Source organism: Helicoverpa armigera, chromosome 4 (assembly GCF_030705265.1).
Source record: "Helicoverpa armigera isolate CAAS_96S chromosome 4, ASM3070526v1, whole genome shotgun sequence".
In the NCBI taxonomy this organism is placed as follows: domain Eukaryota; kingdom Metazoa; phylum Arthropoda; class Insecta; order Lepidoptera; family Noctuidae; genus Helicoverpa; species Helicoverpa armigera.
The window spans coordinates 7,484,858-7,500,596 of NC_087123.1; the positions used below are offsets into that span (position 1 = coordinate 7,484,858).

Sequence of the window (15,739 nt, forward strand, 5' to 3'; positions counted from 1 at the left end):
CACAACGTTACGAAAATAAAACGAGTATTCGATGAAAATGGAAACTGTCCGGAACACCAATTCGTTTAATTAAATCCTTTCAAATACACCGGTGTTAACCAAATAATTAGACTGCGCACAATTGTTTTATTAATTAGTACTGCCGGACAGCGCAGTCATTAAGGTTAATCTGCCTACTTTGAGGCAATATATCGATGTCTACTGATTGATTTATGCGGTAAAAAGCTATTTTCCAAACTAGCAAAGGGATTTTAATCGATTTTTACTTTCGTTTGTTAGTTAAAAGAAATAAACAACTGCAAAAGAAATTAATTAAGATTGTTTTAGAAATATTACAGTAAGTGTATCAATAATATTTTTGGGTAAAATCCAAGTCGATCACATTATCATAAATCGGTCGGAACTGCACGGCAGCAAGTTTTGGCAGACGGCCAGGCTGTGCAGGCTGACTCGACGAAATGATCGCCATCTATTGACATGACTTGACGCAGATAGTTCCCTTTTTAGTTCATTCAGAAATTAGGGCGGCTAAATAGGTCAGGTCACTGGTGAATACAGTTTTACGCACTCTCGGCTTAGCTGCCATTACAATGCTTCGTTGTCCGCAATGATTTTCCTTTTTATTACACATGTTTGACATCTTAACCTTTTCTTGTAAGATAAGAAGTCCCTCCATTATATCGTACACGAGCCAAAATTTGCTAAAGTGGACACCCACGGCCACGGCGGCTCATTTGTTCGGCTCGATAAAATGTTACTATGCAAACAATGAAGCAACAAAACAGAAAAAAGATCGGCTTTCAATACTTTCACAATGTTGGGCGAGGTAAACAGTGGTAGATAAATAATGCCTTTAATTTTAACTTCTTCTGAAACAAAGTTATTTGGCATGTTGCGGGAAATCCCTTTTGGTTTTACGCAGTAGGAATAATAATGGTAAGCAGACATCTGCTGTTTGGGCTTGGGGAATCTCGTATTTCGAGCCGCTCGCTCTTGCCTGGAGAGAGGCTCCTCGGGCCGTTTGCTCTGTTTCCAAATCCCGGATTAGAGATGAGTGAAACTTTCAACAGCCTTCGGCGGTGACCGTTTGACGTTTGCTCCGTCTGATATAAAAAAATATACCTTCCTAATAGAAGAAACGTTGTACAATAATATACATTTTGTTTATTTTGATTGGCAATTTGTCCTTGTTTTTCTTGTAATAACATGAATGTTTAATTTTATGTCGCGAAATTGTGATGCGTCAGTGAAGCGGAAAAATGAGTGACACCGATTACAAGCCGTGGCATGTTAAAGCGGTGTGCCGCTTATTTCACAGGAAACGTATTCTGCGACACAAATGACATATTAACATATTAAAAATAAGTATTTTAAACTGTGATTAATTAAATTAAAAAGCAAAGACATGTGACACATGTTACACATCAAATATCTATGTATCAGTAAGTATTATATTTGTTTTAAAGAATTATCCTGGTACATAAAATACACACACCATTTTAAAAATAACCAAAATCAGAAGGCGTACGTGCGTGGAAAACTTGAGGAAGAATTATGTTGAAAGGAGAACATTAAAATATTGAAACAGCTCGGGTCGCATGTAGTGTTATTTTATCATTTTGTGCGGACCGAGGCCGGGTCGAGTGCGGGTATTGGCGGCCCAACTCGGATATTGCATGTTCACACCCATTTCCTCGGCTGAGGCCAAAAATTCACGCAATTTTGTTACTTCCCCAGTTCTACAGATACATAAGTTTATATAATGAACATTTTTTTAAGTATTAATACGAATATAAATTATTGTGTACAAAATTTAATATATTTTTCCTTAGAAATTCTGCTACTTCAATCTGAAAACAATTTTGACAAAGACAGGAAGATGATATTCCACAAGGCGGCATACTCTCACCTCTTCTATTCTCGATATTTATAAATCTACTCACTCTCGAGCTTCAGTGTTCGTATCATCTTTATGCTGATGACTTGCAGCTTTATCGACACACCAAAGCTACGGACTTGATTAATACGCTTGATCTAATTAATTCTGATCTAGAAGTAGTGAAAAATTGGTCTGACAGGTTTGGGGTGGAGGTTAACCCTACCAAATGTCAAGCCATTATTATTGGGAGCTCGAGAACTATGAGCAAAGTTGATAGTGTTGGCTTGCCACCTTTAGCTTTTAACGGCATCAACATTCCGTACAGTTGCTCTGTGAAAAATCTTGGCCTACACATTGACTCCACGTTAAACTGGCAATCACAGGTTGCAGCTGTCAGTCAGAAAGTTACTAGCACGCTACGGTTCCTCTATCGCTTGAAAAATTTTCTCCCTTTCAATGTTAAGGCGACGCTTATGCAAACCTTAATCTTTCCCATAATTGACTATGGTGATGTTTGCTACTATGACCTGAATGCAGATCTGCTCAATAAACTTGACCGGCTTCTCAACAATTGCATTCGATTCGTTTTTAATCTCCGCAAGTACGATCATGTGTCAGCGTATCGAGCGCAACTTAAGCTACCGATAAGACAACGACGTGTGATGAGGGCTTTAACTACTCTTTTTTCTATACTATTTACCCCATCTTCACCTTCATACTTAACCTCCCACTTTCAGTATGTGTGTTCACAGCACAATAAAAATCTCCGCTCCTCTAATAATCGTCTTCTTCACTGCCTTGCTCACCGTTCAGATATTATTCATTCTTCCTTCTTTGTTAAGTCTATTCTTCTCTGGAATGAGCTACCGCTGGAGATCAGGATGGTCAAGAGTCGTTATTCCTTCAAAAAGAAATTACGCGACCACATCCATAGGAAATTGGCAGAGTCGCAACTGTAGACAGTTTTTTTTTGTTGTTTTTTTCTTAATTTTTTTTTTACTTTTTTTTTGTTGTTAATTTGTTTCTTGGCCTCTCTTGGCAAATGTAATATTGTATGTATTGTAGTATGTATGTATTTAAGTATGTATGTATACTGTATATTTATTATTATTCATATATTGTAAATATATATATATTTTTGTGTTCTTTGTTGACAATATTTTTAACAAAAACTTTGCACCTACCACAGCTTTTTCTCCACCACCCAAAGGTAGACTGGCAGAAAACGCCTATGGCGTTAAGTCCGCCTTGTACGAAATGTGCAGAAGCATTAAATAAATAAATAAATAAATAAATAAGATATTAGATATAATTGTAATTATGATATTATTCCACATCTATTTTACATTTCTTTAACCTACTTATTGTAGAAGTATAAAGTAACAAAATAATTTAAATGCAGTGCTCACTCATTTTTCAGAAAAATTTCAATTCGGAGAATTCATTCAATTCAATATCATAAAGTTCAATTTGAGTCGCCATCGTGATTTTGGTATAAAATTAATATTTCCTGTTACCTCAACAATAACAGGAGATTGAATACACTAGTTTTAATGGAACCTGTTACATCCTATTTATTTTGAAATATGCCATATCCATTGCTAATATAATAATAGTTTGTAAATGGAAACATGTCTGTTGAAGGTACTTTTATTTGCCGGATTATGTTATGAGTACTAAAGGCAACGGAAATAAATACCGGGTATTTTCATGAAAATAAAATATTGATTCAATTCTAGTGGATTCCATGAATAGCAATTATTTTAAAAAGAAATTCGAAGAATTTATAGGCTTTTATTTCGTTGTTTCGAGAATGAAGCTAACAATATGACTTGCACTCACGTAGTATTTATTCTCGAATTATTTCTACCTTAAAAATACGATTTAATCAAATAATCATGTTTAAAATAAAGGTCCTTTATATAAATACATACTAACCATATGTTTGTTGTTCACAGAGAAACACGCATATCTTCAGCGGCGGCGCTCGCTGGTGGCACAGAGCGACCAGAGCGATCATTAACAGCTTCTTTCGCTCTCTTGAACCTAGTTCCTGGACCCGACGGCGAGAATATGTGGAGACAAGTCGGCCGAGTGCTCGGTCGCAGTGTCAGACTCCATACCATAGTGTGGCCCGGAGGCAGACTCGTGGCACACGGACAATCCGATGGTGCCCGGACAATATTCCGCATCGTGACAGCACTAGCCCCGCCCTTCGTCATGGAAGGAGAACTCGATGAGGACGGCCAATGTCTCCGGGGCCTTCTATGTCACCGACCACAAACGTCCGACAGAGATAATCTGACCCTAGCGTTCAATGAATTGGAAAGGGAAAGTGATCAGGATGATTTTTTCTTCCCCACGTCTAAACCAGTATTCACTAAAATGGAAACGCATTGTTGCTATGGACTCGCAATGGATCTTTTAGAAAACATCGCACAAGAACTAGAATTTGATTTTCATTTATACATTGTAGAGGACGGACTATACGGATCCAGAAAACTTATCAAACCATTTCACCGAATTTTCGAATATAAAACCGTCGCGAGCGAATATGCCCCAATAAATTACCAAAGTTATCGTTCACAATACCGTAACGGTTACAAATCAGTGGAGGAGGACGCAGAAGAAATGCCATACCTATTTGATATGGAACCAGATGAAAGCGTTGAAAAATGGAATGGTATTATAGGGGATTTAGTGTCTGGTGCCGCTCACATGTCGTTTGCCGCACTCAGCGTGTCCGCCGCTCGGGCCGAAGTCATAGACTACAGTCAACCTTATTTTTTTAGCGGTGTGTCAATACTTGCCGCCCCAAATCAAAGACCCGACATTCCATTGCTTGCGTTTCTTTTGCCATTTTCGCCAGAATTATGGATTGCAATATTTACTTCGCTCAATGTAACTGCTATAGCAGTGGCAATATACGAATGGCTCTCACCCTTTGGATTAAACCCTTGGGGACGGCAAAGATCGAAGAACTTTAGCATTTCCAGCGCGCTATGGGTTATGTGGGGCCTTTTATGTGGACATTTGGTAGCATTCAAAGCACCAAAAAGTTGGCCTAATAAGTTTCTAATAAACGTTTGGGGTGGTTTTTCTGTGATATTCGTCGCCAGTTACACTGCCAACATAGCGGCCTTGATTGCTGGATTGTTTTTTCACAATGCTGTTGATGACTACCAAGGTCGAAGTAATGTAAGTAGGGGAACGTATACTGTTATAAATTGTGCGTCTGAAAAGTTTCTCATAGTTATTATAATATTGCAGTGGCTGTCATTACGAGTGGGGACGGCCAGGTCGTCGGTGTCTGAGTACTACGTTCAACGAAATAATCCACAGCTGGCGCAACAAATGCGTCGTTACGCCCTCCAAGATGTTGAAGAAGGTATCCAGAGACTCAGGTAAGACAGTATACGAACCTTTTCTATGAACGCAGGCGGTATAATAAAGTTGGTGCGTCTGGCCTCTAAATTATAATTTAACTCAAGTTATAAGTTCAGGCATAAGTTAGCTAGCGGTAAGCATATAAAATCGCGCGATGCTACTTTAAAATTATAGCGTTGTAGTTTTAAACCTGGAATTTACTGTTAGCAGATGTTGTAAGAGTTATCTTTACAATGTATTTTTATTAACATGTGTTTTACATCAAAAAATTTTTTGTTTGGGTGTGTACCTACATTTTAGTTATGATTTAAGTATACGGAATATCACCCTGAGACGAGATTTAACAACTTTGCAGCTCAACACTGTTTGCGATCTAGACACACGGCAGTGTGTCCGCCAAGTAACATGATTACCGAAAACGACTGCTGGTAACCAGCCCCTGCTTTTAATAAGTCCGTCAATCCGTTCACCCTCTTCTGTAAAACAACATCAATTAATTTGAAGCGCATGTAAAATAAACCTCATCCGTTAAGTATTCATTATTAATGCTATAGTAACCTTTTTTGAAGTAATTAGCTCAATAAATGGCTTTAACTCAAATGGGAACATTAATTTTAATGAAAGGAATCCGAATGTCGATAGCAACGTCGTTAATTTGATTCAAAAAACGCTTTGAATTTTATGAACTCTTAAAATTTTCAAGCCTGCAGGACCCCGATCGCTACTTAATACCTTTTAGTACATTTGTTTTATAGTCAGATTTAGTGCCAGCTTTCGTATTTCACCAATTAAGCTATAAAGTCTCAGCCGGCGTTAGTCAAAACAAAAGACATGAAGCTCCAAACTTTCCGTGGCTGTAATGTTGAGGTGAAGTCTCTATAGCTAGATATATTGCGCCTTATTTACACGTCAGATTAAAGTCGAAAGACAAAATAGTTTGTTGAAGTTGGGCTAAATATTAATCCTTTTTCACGTCGAAATGTTTACCAAGCGACAGCACCCCAAAAGTCACATCGCTTCCTAGTGCTAGATATGCTGGAAACCAAAAGTGGTTATTACCGATACTTAGGTACTACCGAGTAACTCAGCTTTCTATTAAAATTTAATTATTCAGTAAAAAAGTTTATTATTATTAAAGAAAAATTGCATAAGTATTTAAAAGTAGGTGTTCTTTCTTAATTTTATATACTGTTTTCTAGCTATTTATCAGGAATAAGTTTGCTATCGGCCCAAGCGCTACGAGCTATTTATAAAATTTTGTATATCTTGAAAAAAAAATACAAGTTTTCCAATTTTTTACCTGTATTGCGTAATTATTTCTATATATTTTTTTGTTGCAGGAACGGTACATTGGATCTTTTAATAGCTGATTCTCCTGTGTTAGACTATTACCGGGCCACTGACCACGGATGTAAGCTACAACGCATTGGTGACCACCCACTAGCCGAAGACGCTTACGCCATTGGCATGGCCAAAGGCTTCCCTCTAAAAGTACGACCTACAAACTTATAATTAATCTATATTTTTCGACAGAGGATCAGCGTAAGCATTATGTTACGCAAGATATGTGTGTGCCCCAAATTAGGCGGAGTGTGACTAAGCAACGTTTCCAGAGAAATGTAGCGTAGATTTACATGAATTTGAAGGACTTATAGGAGGCCTGAGTGGTTGGGGAACGACTCCGGATCTTTACGCGGAAAGATTGATGGATGACGCACACGAACTCCTAATGGTGTGATCGATAGTCGGGTGTCATGTAGCTCCAGCTCAACCGATTATACGTCATTTTATCTTGACGTTGTTCAATATACCCCCGAGGTTTACGTGAATCAGTGACATAAATCAATGGATCCAAAAGCGAGTTTTTGTTTCAAACCATGTCACGCTTTGAGATTTTCCCGTTAGCGTCAAAAAGCTTTGTTATACACGAACAGAAAAATCGACGCAGATGTGACGCTATTGTTTTTTTTTTTGTAATTGTTAGGGTGCGGTCCGATTGTTCTGACATTTACAATTATGCTCACTTGTATATATTTGCATTTTGCAACATCCGCGAACGAGTTTCAAAAACGCTTTTTTTTTGTTTTAGGATAGCATTTCGGCTGTGATAGCTAAATACTCATCAAACGGCTACATGGACATTTTAACGGAGAAGTGGTACGGCGGCTTGCCTTGTTTCAAACTCAGTCCAGACTATGGAATCCAACCGAAGCCACTCGGTAAGCTTTAGTTTAAAGAGACAGTTTCACTTATTTTGAAGAACTTTTCAGCTCCGCTGACAAAAGGCGTTTAAAGCTAATTAGAGGAGCAAGTTGTTTTGTTTCATGCTCATTAATATTAATGTATCGAAATTACACATTATGATGTTGAGGTTCGATCCCAGGTCAGGCAAGTACCAATGCAACTTTTCTAAGTTTGTATGTACTTTCTAAGTATATCTTAGACACCATTGACTGTGTTTCGGATGGCACGTTAAACTGTAGGTCCCGGCTGTCATTGAACATCCTTGGCAGTCGTTACGGGTAGTCAGAAGCCAGTAAGTCTGACACCAGTCTAACCAAGGGGTATCGGGTTGCCCGGGTAACTGGGTTGAGGAGGTCAGATAGGCAGTCGCTTCTTGTAAAGCACTGGTACTCAGCTGAATCCTGTTAGACTGGAAGCCGACCCCCAACATGATTGGGAAAAGGCTCGGAGGATGATGATGATGTTGAGGTAATCTTGTTTGTAACTACTTTAATGTGTATTCGTTACTTTACGTAGTCAGATGGTTTGCCTCTGGCGGAAATTTCATTAGAATTTATCGCCACCCCCACGTTAATCCAACCCCTCAACGTCGCTGTGAAGGGAGAAGTATTACCACCAGGGCGACCTAAAAGATTAAACATAGGATTTATCGCTTGAAAAAATTGAGCTGACACCGACAGTATGTTTATCTCTTATTTGGGATAAACTCTCGCAGGCGCGATTAAACGTAAAGTGACGTGAAGGAATTGAGAGTCGCTTCTTACAGGGGGTTTTTTATATCAAAGTTTTTGCTTTATTTGTATGTAAAAAGTCATCTTTTTGGTCAAATTATATATTTTTTAATATTTGTGCGCATTGTAAATGCCAGCTACATTTGGCGTATAATAACTGAACTCACTCCGTCAGCATTGGGTAAGTTCCATTGTGCGAGCCAAGTGATCTGGTATCTCCAAGTATATCTCAGAAAGCTATAAAACTTCGCGGTTCGCTATGACTTCTCATTGCTATTGCCGCATCCAAGTTTTCGTATCTATATTTTGCTATCTTAGGTAAGAGTTTCCTCACAAAATTTTATACGCCTATGAACCCTATTGACAATTCTTAGTAGATGTAAAATATTTTGAATAACATAAGTTGAAAAAAATATAGGTAAAGGTGCTGACTAGGTGATTTTAAGTTGCAGTGTCTTTTAATTTAATTTATTACGCGATTTATTCTGTTCTGGCATTTGCGAAGTTCGTTGGTCTAAAATACTGTAAAAAATGTAAATAATACTTCTCTGGTTTAATCACAACGAAATGTGACCTTTTGCACATTGGACAAAGTCGATTCCGATTGTTGCAAAGCCAAAATAATTCTTAAAACAGCATAGTTCCAAATATGACCTTTAAAGAAAAGAAGTAATACAATTTCTTATCCCATAGATAACCCCATGTAGGTACCAATAAATAGTCCATTTTCTGATTATAAAACATCGATCAATTTAACAAGCATCCTCGGACATGGTACAAATTGCCAATCTGATAGATTACGTAATGGGCCCCATACATCGTGGTAACAACGAAACCAACTTCATATCAAAAGAATTCCCCTACCTACTTATATTTCCCTAATATAAATCTGTGAGGAAAATGGCGCCAATAAATCTTGTGTTATATTAGTAAAATGAATTATCTTCAATCTAAGATTATTTTTTATACTTATTAATACTCAAATTAATTTATTGTTGCTTGATTGTCGAAATCTGTACATTTCGGAGCAATACGTACATAAATTGCTTTCATGTAGAAACTTGATACTATAACAAACGCGCCTACAAAGTTTTACTACAGTTATCAAAGTAAGATGGTGCCCATATTTGCATACTTTCGTATAAAACTAGAGCTAGGCTTATAGAGGCTTGTAATATTGATGCCGTAAATCCCTTCCCAGGAAATCATAAGACAGCTAGACTATCGAGGAATTTTAAAAAGAATAAATATCAGTCTGTTAAATTAATCAGCATTTAAAATTAATGGCAATTACTGGAAGAGTAATGTTTATTTCATGGAGTACATTAATATATTTAAATAAGAACATTTTCCTGGAGATCACTGTAAAAACCTTCGACCTTGATGAAATTAATATGGAAGTAACACAGAGTAATTAAGTAGCCCGGAGCATTCCACTGATAAAACGTCTGCTTTAAATTATTATTTCGGGCTAAACTTTTGCTGTATTCGTGTTTAATTAAATAAGAAACATTTTTAAGGGTTTCCAAGAACAAACATTCAAATGTTTTATTATACAAACTTGTCAGTTTATTTATTTAGGCAAGAACTAAGTCCTAGCGATGAGTAATTTTCTTGGTATCTATCCACCTGATAATAAAATTATAGAAACGTAATAAGAGGCAATTTCTGATAGTAAAAAAACATTTTATGGTACTAAAGTTAATTTACATTTTTGTTTCGACAAAAAATATTTCTGAATAAGTAAGAAGATGGATTTTTTAAATAAGTAATCTTTGTTTGAAGGGGTGGCAGCTGTTGCGGGTGTTTTCATCCTACTAGGAGTTGGTATGATCGTCGGCTGTCTCATATTGATCTTGGAGCATTTGTTTTATAAATACACCCTGCCCGTCCTGCGTCACCAGCCTAAAGGTACTATATGGAGGAGTAGGAACATCATGTTTTTCAGCCAGGTGAGTTGTTTTTTTTATATCCCGAACCATTTTTATTTATAACTATTCACTTTTTAAGCACAGTAACATAATAGTATAATATTTTTATACTGTGGAACTTTCGGTTTTGTACGTTGAAACAAGCAACAAAGAGCCAAGTTTTGGTTTTTCTCTAAACTAAGTTGAAAATATTATTTTATTTAACAAAGTACAAAGTTGCAACCGAGGAACATGTTTATTCATAATGAATGAAGAAGGCTGCTGCCTGAGATCATAATTACCTAGGATACCTTACGTTGGATAAAATATTTATTTTTTTCTGCAAAAGTACCCTAACTTCATACTTTTGTATGTGCAAAAAACTTCTACCTCTAAATATTCCCTTTTTTCTGTAGACATAATCGATTACTGTAACAAAAGAAAAACCTGAAAGCGATTCTCCTAAAGGGCACATTTATTCCGAGAAATATCATGTAATAATGTAACTAGCTGTGAGAAATAAATCTTAGCAGCCTTTCCCGTGAAACTTGAGCACTAACTACGCCATTATGTTTTAAGTACATCGTTGTATAGTACATAAAATGTTGCTGTTAATGTAACAACCTAAAATAATCCTCTTAACTAAACTGTAGGTAATGTGTATTATATCCAGCCGAGTAGTATAAGTCAAAGGCTATCGTATGATGGCAAGTTCGCCGGCGGGGCTGGCCTCACTTTGTGGCACATTGTTTGCCCTACTCAACCGTGAAGCCAGGTTGGCTTCTTCTAGGCTTACGTCGACCGCGCCACTGATCAGGGCTTTTAACACTGAACGAGCGCTTCTCAGTGCTGCATTGTCTTACTGACTCGAGTCTCCTTACACCCATTGTTGTCTGTGTTTACTGCCTTTTTTGTTCCTCATATGCGGTGTCTGCGGTTCTTTTGTTACAGAAACTGTACAGATTTATAAACTGCGTGGAGTTAGTTTCGCCACATCATGCTGCTCGTGAACTCGTCAATACCATACGACAAGGACATTTTACTTCACTTTTTCAGAAAAGTGTCAAAAGGGTAATTGCTTTTTTATTCTTCATTATAAAATAATTTGTAATTAAATTTGCCAGATTACGATAGGAATTACGTTTGTTTCAGAAGGAACACGAACAGCGTAGACGACGAAAAAGTAAAGCACAACTCTACGAAATGATTCAGGCTATAAGAAGGTAATATATGTTGTAAATATTTCGGGTATTTTTAAAAATTAATATACATTACAGTGACTGAAAAACATATTATTTTTAACAGGGTACAACAGCGGGACCACTCATTAGGTTCTATAAAAGAGCAAGAACCGGTAGAGACAGAAACTGAAGCATCCGAAGAAGTTACCGAGTGCAAATTCTTGTCCCCGTCCCCAGACGTGTCTAATCGCTCGCCGCGACCCGGCCGATCTCCTCGACAGTTACGCTCACCGAGAGGCCGCAGAAAAAGATGTAGTCTCGCAGGACTAAACGTACGGCGATTTAGTACCGATTCCGTCTTAAATTCTGACTCTGTCTCAAATATTTATGAACGCACAAGTCATAACATAGGAAGAAGGCTAAGTCGAGACGTTCTGACCAGTTCTCCTCCAGACATAAATACTCGCCTTCGAACTCCTTCGCCTATGGTACGCCGCGCAGAAGGGTCCTCCACGAGATCTTATCAAGATGTTTCCGATAGGTCTGAAAATTACCTTAGTACAGACTGCCCTACCTCTAGAGCAAGTGTTGAAATTTTGGTTTCACAAGATGATTCAGATTTGCCACCTGCTCCCCCGTATCCAAGAGTACCCCCATCGGGAGGTAGGTCGGAATTGTCGCTTTTATCAGAAGAGGAACTAATAAGATTATGGCGTAGTTCGGAACGCGAAGTGAGGGAGGCGTTATTGGGAGCACTTCAGGAAAGGCGGGCTAATTTAGATCCTAAACAAGATCCGGGATGAACGAAAGGCTATAATCCGTATTTGGAATGGAATAGGTCTGTGCAGAATCACTTTTCATCTCTCATTGCCGCTCGGCGAGGGAACGATAAGGAGTATCGACCAGAATACGCCCGTAGTGGTTGAGTTAGTGCCTTTTTACATTGTTTGATGCGGACACGTCTCACAGGCGTTAGTTAGTGAATCGGTGTTCATTTCAGTGTCTTGATATTATTATTACATTTGGAAGGCTGCCTTACTTTACATTTAATTGCTTCTTCAATATTGGATCTGCGTCAAACAATTTAAATAATGGTACTCGGTAAGTAAGTTAGGTTCGGAGATGTTGACGTCCAGTAAATTGATATAAGCTTTTTTAGGCGTAATATTACGTATGAGTAAATCTGTAGAATTGATATTAAAGATCGTAAATGTTATATATGTGGAAGAATATTACATAGCTATGACCAGATAATTTAAAGTGCTTTAACCTATAGTCTAGATCGTGATAGATATTTCATTCAATGACATTATTGTACTTGTAGTTAAAAGTTAGAGTTCAAATGTCAAGTTGTTTCCACGAAACAACATTTGGTTTAGTCACTGAAAATGTAATTACTGGGCTGTTGAATGGAATAACAATATTGTGAATAAAACCAATTAGTAAATAATTAACGTTCCTAATTTTACTGTAGCTCACTTATTTAACAAAGGCAATTATGGAATTCAAAACAAAAGAGACTTTATGGCTGTATTCTTAATTTTATGTTTTACTGGTAAAAAACGAAAAAACTTTTATGAAGCAGATAGCACTGTACCAGAGTAATAAAAACAAATTAATTCGGTAAGGGGAAGACGACAAACAAGTACGTATGGTAGCAGATAGTATGGTCTGAAAGTAAGTACCTAGAATGTACTGATACAAATAGAATTACGATTTCTGAACAGGATTCCTTCGTTCATATGGTCTGATAAGTTTATAAAGGACAAAAATAAGTTTATCTACCTTCTTTTACTTACCCTGCTCTAATTTAATATATTTCCGCTATCCCGATATCAATTTTATGAAATGCCTTTCATTTATCGGTGTAATTCGATTGGATTGGATTTTATTTCGATCCATCTTTTATCGGCAAGGTAATGCATTAGCGCAGTTTGATAAATGATTATTGGATATGAAATCGTCTCATAAGAACCACCACTTTACGAACAAGTTTTGTAAAGCGATTAAGGAAAACTGGCGAAGCGAACGATGTGGGTAGCCATAATAGTGGCCTAGTGGGGGTTGCGGTTCCCTTAGACCCTGTTTAAATACTAACTAATTTGTTTAAAGCATCCCCTTTACAAATATATCTCTAAATTAATTAGGAACGAAACTATGTTTTATAGTTAGGATTTTAATGAAATGAATGAAAAACTGCCAAACATCGGATTAGGTGTTAATATAATTATTAGAGTTCACTTCTTCCTAGAGTTGCACCCTAGTAGCCTTTAGTTTAGAATTTTCTCTCTCTATTATGCCCACACATATTTATTAATATGTGTATTATATTTATCCTGTCCTATATCTTACCTATATCTTTCATTAATATTCCCTACTTGATAAGTCTTACAAATTATACTGAAAAGAATAAGCAATATTTTCCGAATAGATTTTTATACTTACTCTAGGGTAATATTGAGTTTATGGTTGTTTTTTTTTTTTTCTATTGCTAACATGATTTTCGCCAAAAAGCCTATCATCATCGGTCTGGTTTAAACCTATAACATTATTTTAACGCGTCACATAATTTGTCCCGTTATTTTAACGGCCGATATTTTGTGAAATGTTCAATATTTAATCATGTCTGTTGAATATTAACTAGCCCACTATGTCACTAACAATTGAAATTAATTACAGCTATTAATTCTATTACACTGACAATTATATCAGTATTTATAATCGACCAATTTTCATGATGTGGCGATGGTGTGATTATTTTATTGATAAATACTTTTCTTTAACCATATACAGGCATCAACTTCATCCTCATAAAATAATATATAACATGCTAATATTTTCAGTAATTTCCCCCATGTTTGCTATTTGTTAATTTTGTAACTTACTTTTGTATATACCTATTTTGTGAAAATCTATTCTCATTTCCATTCTTCTTTATCGTTCGGCCAAACAACGAAACTTAATTTGCAGATCTTATCATCTATTTCACTTTCGGACCAACATAATTCTTTGAAATAAATTAATGGATAAAATCTATTGGATGTGAGTCATCTAGTGATATATAAAGTCTTATGCATTTCTCTGTCTAATAGTAGGTAAATATAAAGTAAACGTAACAATATAATATTGATTTTAAGTAGTAGCTATATTAATATTTTGTAAAAATCGGAGGGGCATGCTCTATCAAAGTATTTAATGCGGCACAGTCAGAGATTTTATTTAGTAGAACGTTTGCTACCAATAGAAATGAATGATGTGACAAACATACATAAAGTTGGATTTTTTTTGTAAGAAGATGTAGGTAAACTTATATCTTCCGATTATGTTGGCATTATGGCTGAAATCTAATACTTACGATTGACGATTTCTGTATATATTTTATTATATGCACGGATACCTAAATAGTATCGCTGACTGTTAAGACCAGATAAATATAAACGTAATTGAAAAAGGACAATGGGCACAAATATATGGGACCTGGTATACCCCACCAATAGGAATGTCATATATACCATTGGATAGGTCTTTTTATGTAGAACAATATTTACTATGACAGCTTTGTTGAAATGTTTGTCCGTTCTGAGATATAGATCAAAAACTGTGCAAAAGTTAGAACTAAATAATCTATTTTTAAAGGAAAATCTAAGTACTACCAAGTGTAAGTCTTGTAAGTGCTACCTGCTGTGCCCGTTAGGGTCCATAATTGTTACTATTAGGTATGTAGCATTTCAACCTTTTATAACGGACAAACAATAGAACAAAGCAGTCATAGTAAATATTGTTCCAATTAAAAAGACCTATCCAACGATATATATGACTTTGCTATTGGTGCGGTTTCTCATTACGCCCAAAATCCAGTTGATACAATAAAAGGTTGAAATGCTACATAATAGTAACAATTATGGACCCTAACGGGCACAGCACTTACAAGACTTACACTTGGTAGTACTTAGATTTTCCTTTAAAACTTGAGTTATCAATAGATTACTTAGTTCTAACTTTTGCACAGTTTTGATCTATCTCAGAACGGACAAACATTTCAGCAAAGCTGTCATAATAAATGTTGTTCTACATAAAAAGGCCTATCCAATGATATATATGACATTGCTATTGGTGGGGTATACCAATCTGCCCATTGTCCTTTAGCGGACTTAAGTGTGTTAAAAGTTAATTGTTTACGTGATCGAAGATGTTCTTTATTTGATCGTTATGCCTTTCATTGTTGGAATGTTATATTTAATTGCGGAAAAAAGATAACAGAGGGCATCTAATAACTGTTTTATGGCTATCATTAGCAACGTATTAGATATCAGAGCCAATATTTATTTGTCGTGTTTATTCCAATATTAGGCACGGCCTCATTAGTTGGGGTCGTTAAACATAATTAGATAGATACAAATTGAATAC

General features: G+C 36.4%; 1 protein-coding gene across 2 annotated transcripts in view; it reads left to right on the forward strand.

Moving 5' to 3' along the window:
• The window catches only part of LOC110377235 (uncharacterized), a 97,898-nt gene extending 82,649 nt beyond the window's left edge, over positions 1–15,249 (forward strand). Inside the window, exons 8-15 of one of the 2 annotated variants that reach the window (XM_049847323.2) lie at positions 3,838–5,077; positions 5,150–5,283; positions 6,607–6,757; positions 7,356–7,485; positions 10,027–10,193; positions 11,103–11,222; positions 11,304–11,374; positions 11,457–15,249. In XM_049847323.2, coding sequence (XP_049703280.2) covers positions 3,838–5,077; positions 5,150–5,283; positions 6,607–6,757; positions 7,356–7,485; positions 10,027–10,193; positions 11,103–11,222; positions 11,304–11,374; positions 11,457–12,135 — 2,692 coding nt within the window. In that variant the 3' untranslated portion in view covers positions 12,136–15,249. The remainder of the gene's footprint in view (positions 1–3,837; positions 5,078–5,149; positions 5,284–6,606; positions 6,758–7,355; positions 7,486–10,026; positions 10,194–11,102; positions 11,223–11,303; positions 11,375–11,456) is intronic. The other variant, XM_049847325.2, reaches the window with a different exon arrangement.
• Positions 15,250–15,739: the final 490 nt, after the last annotated feature.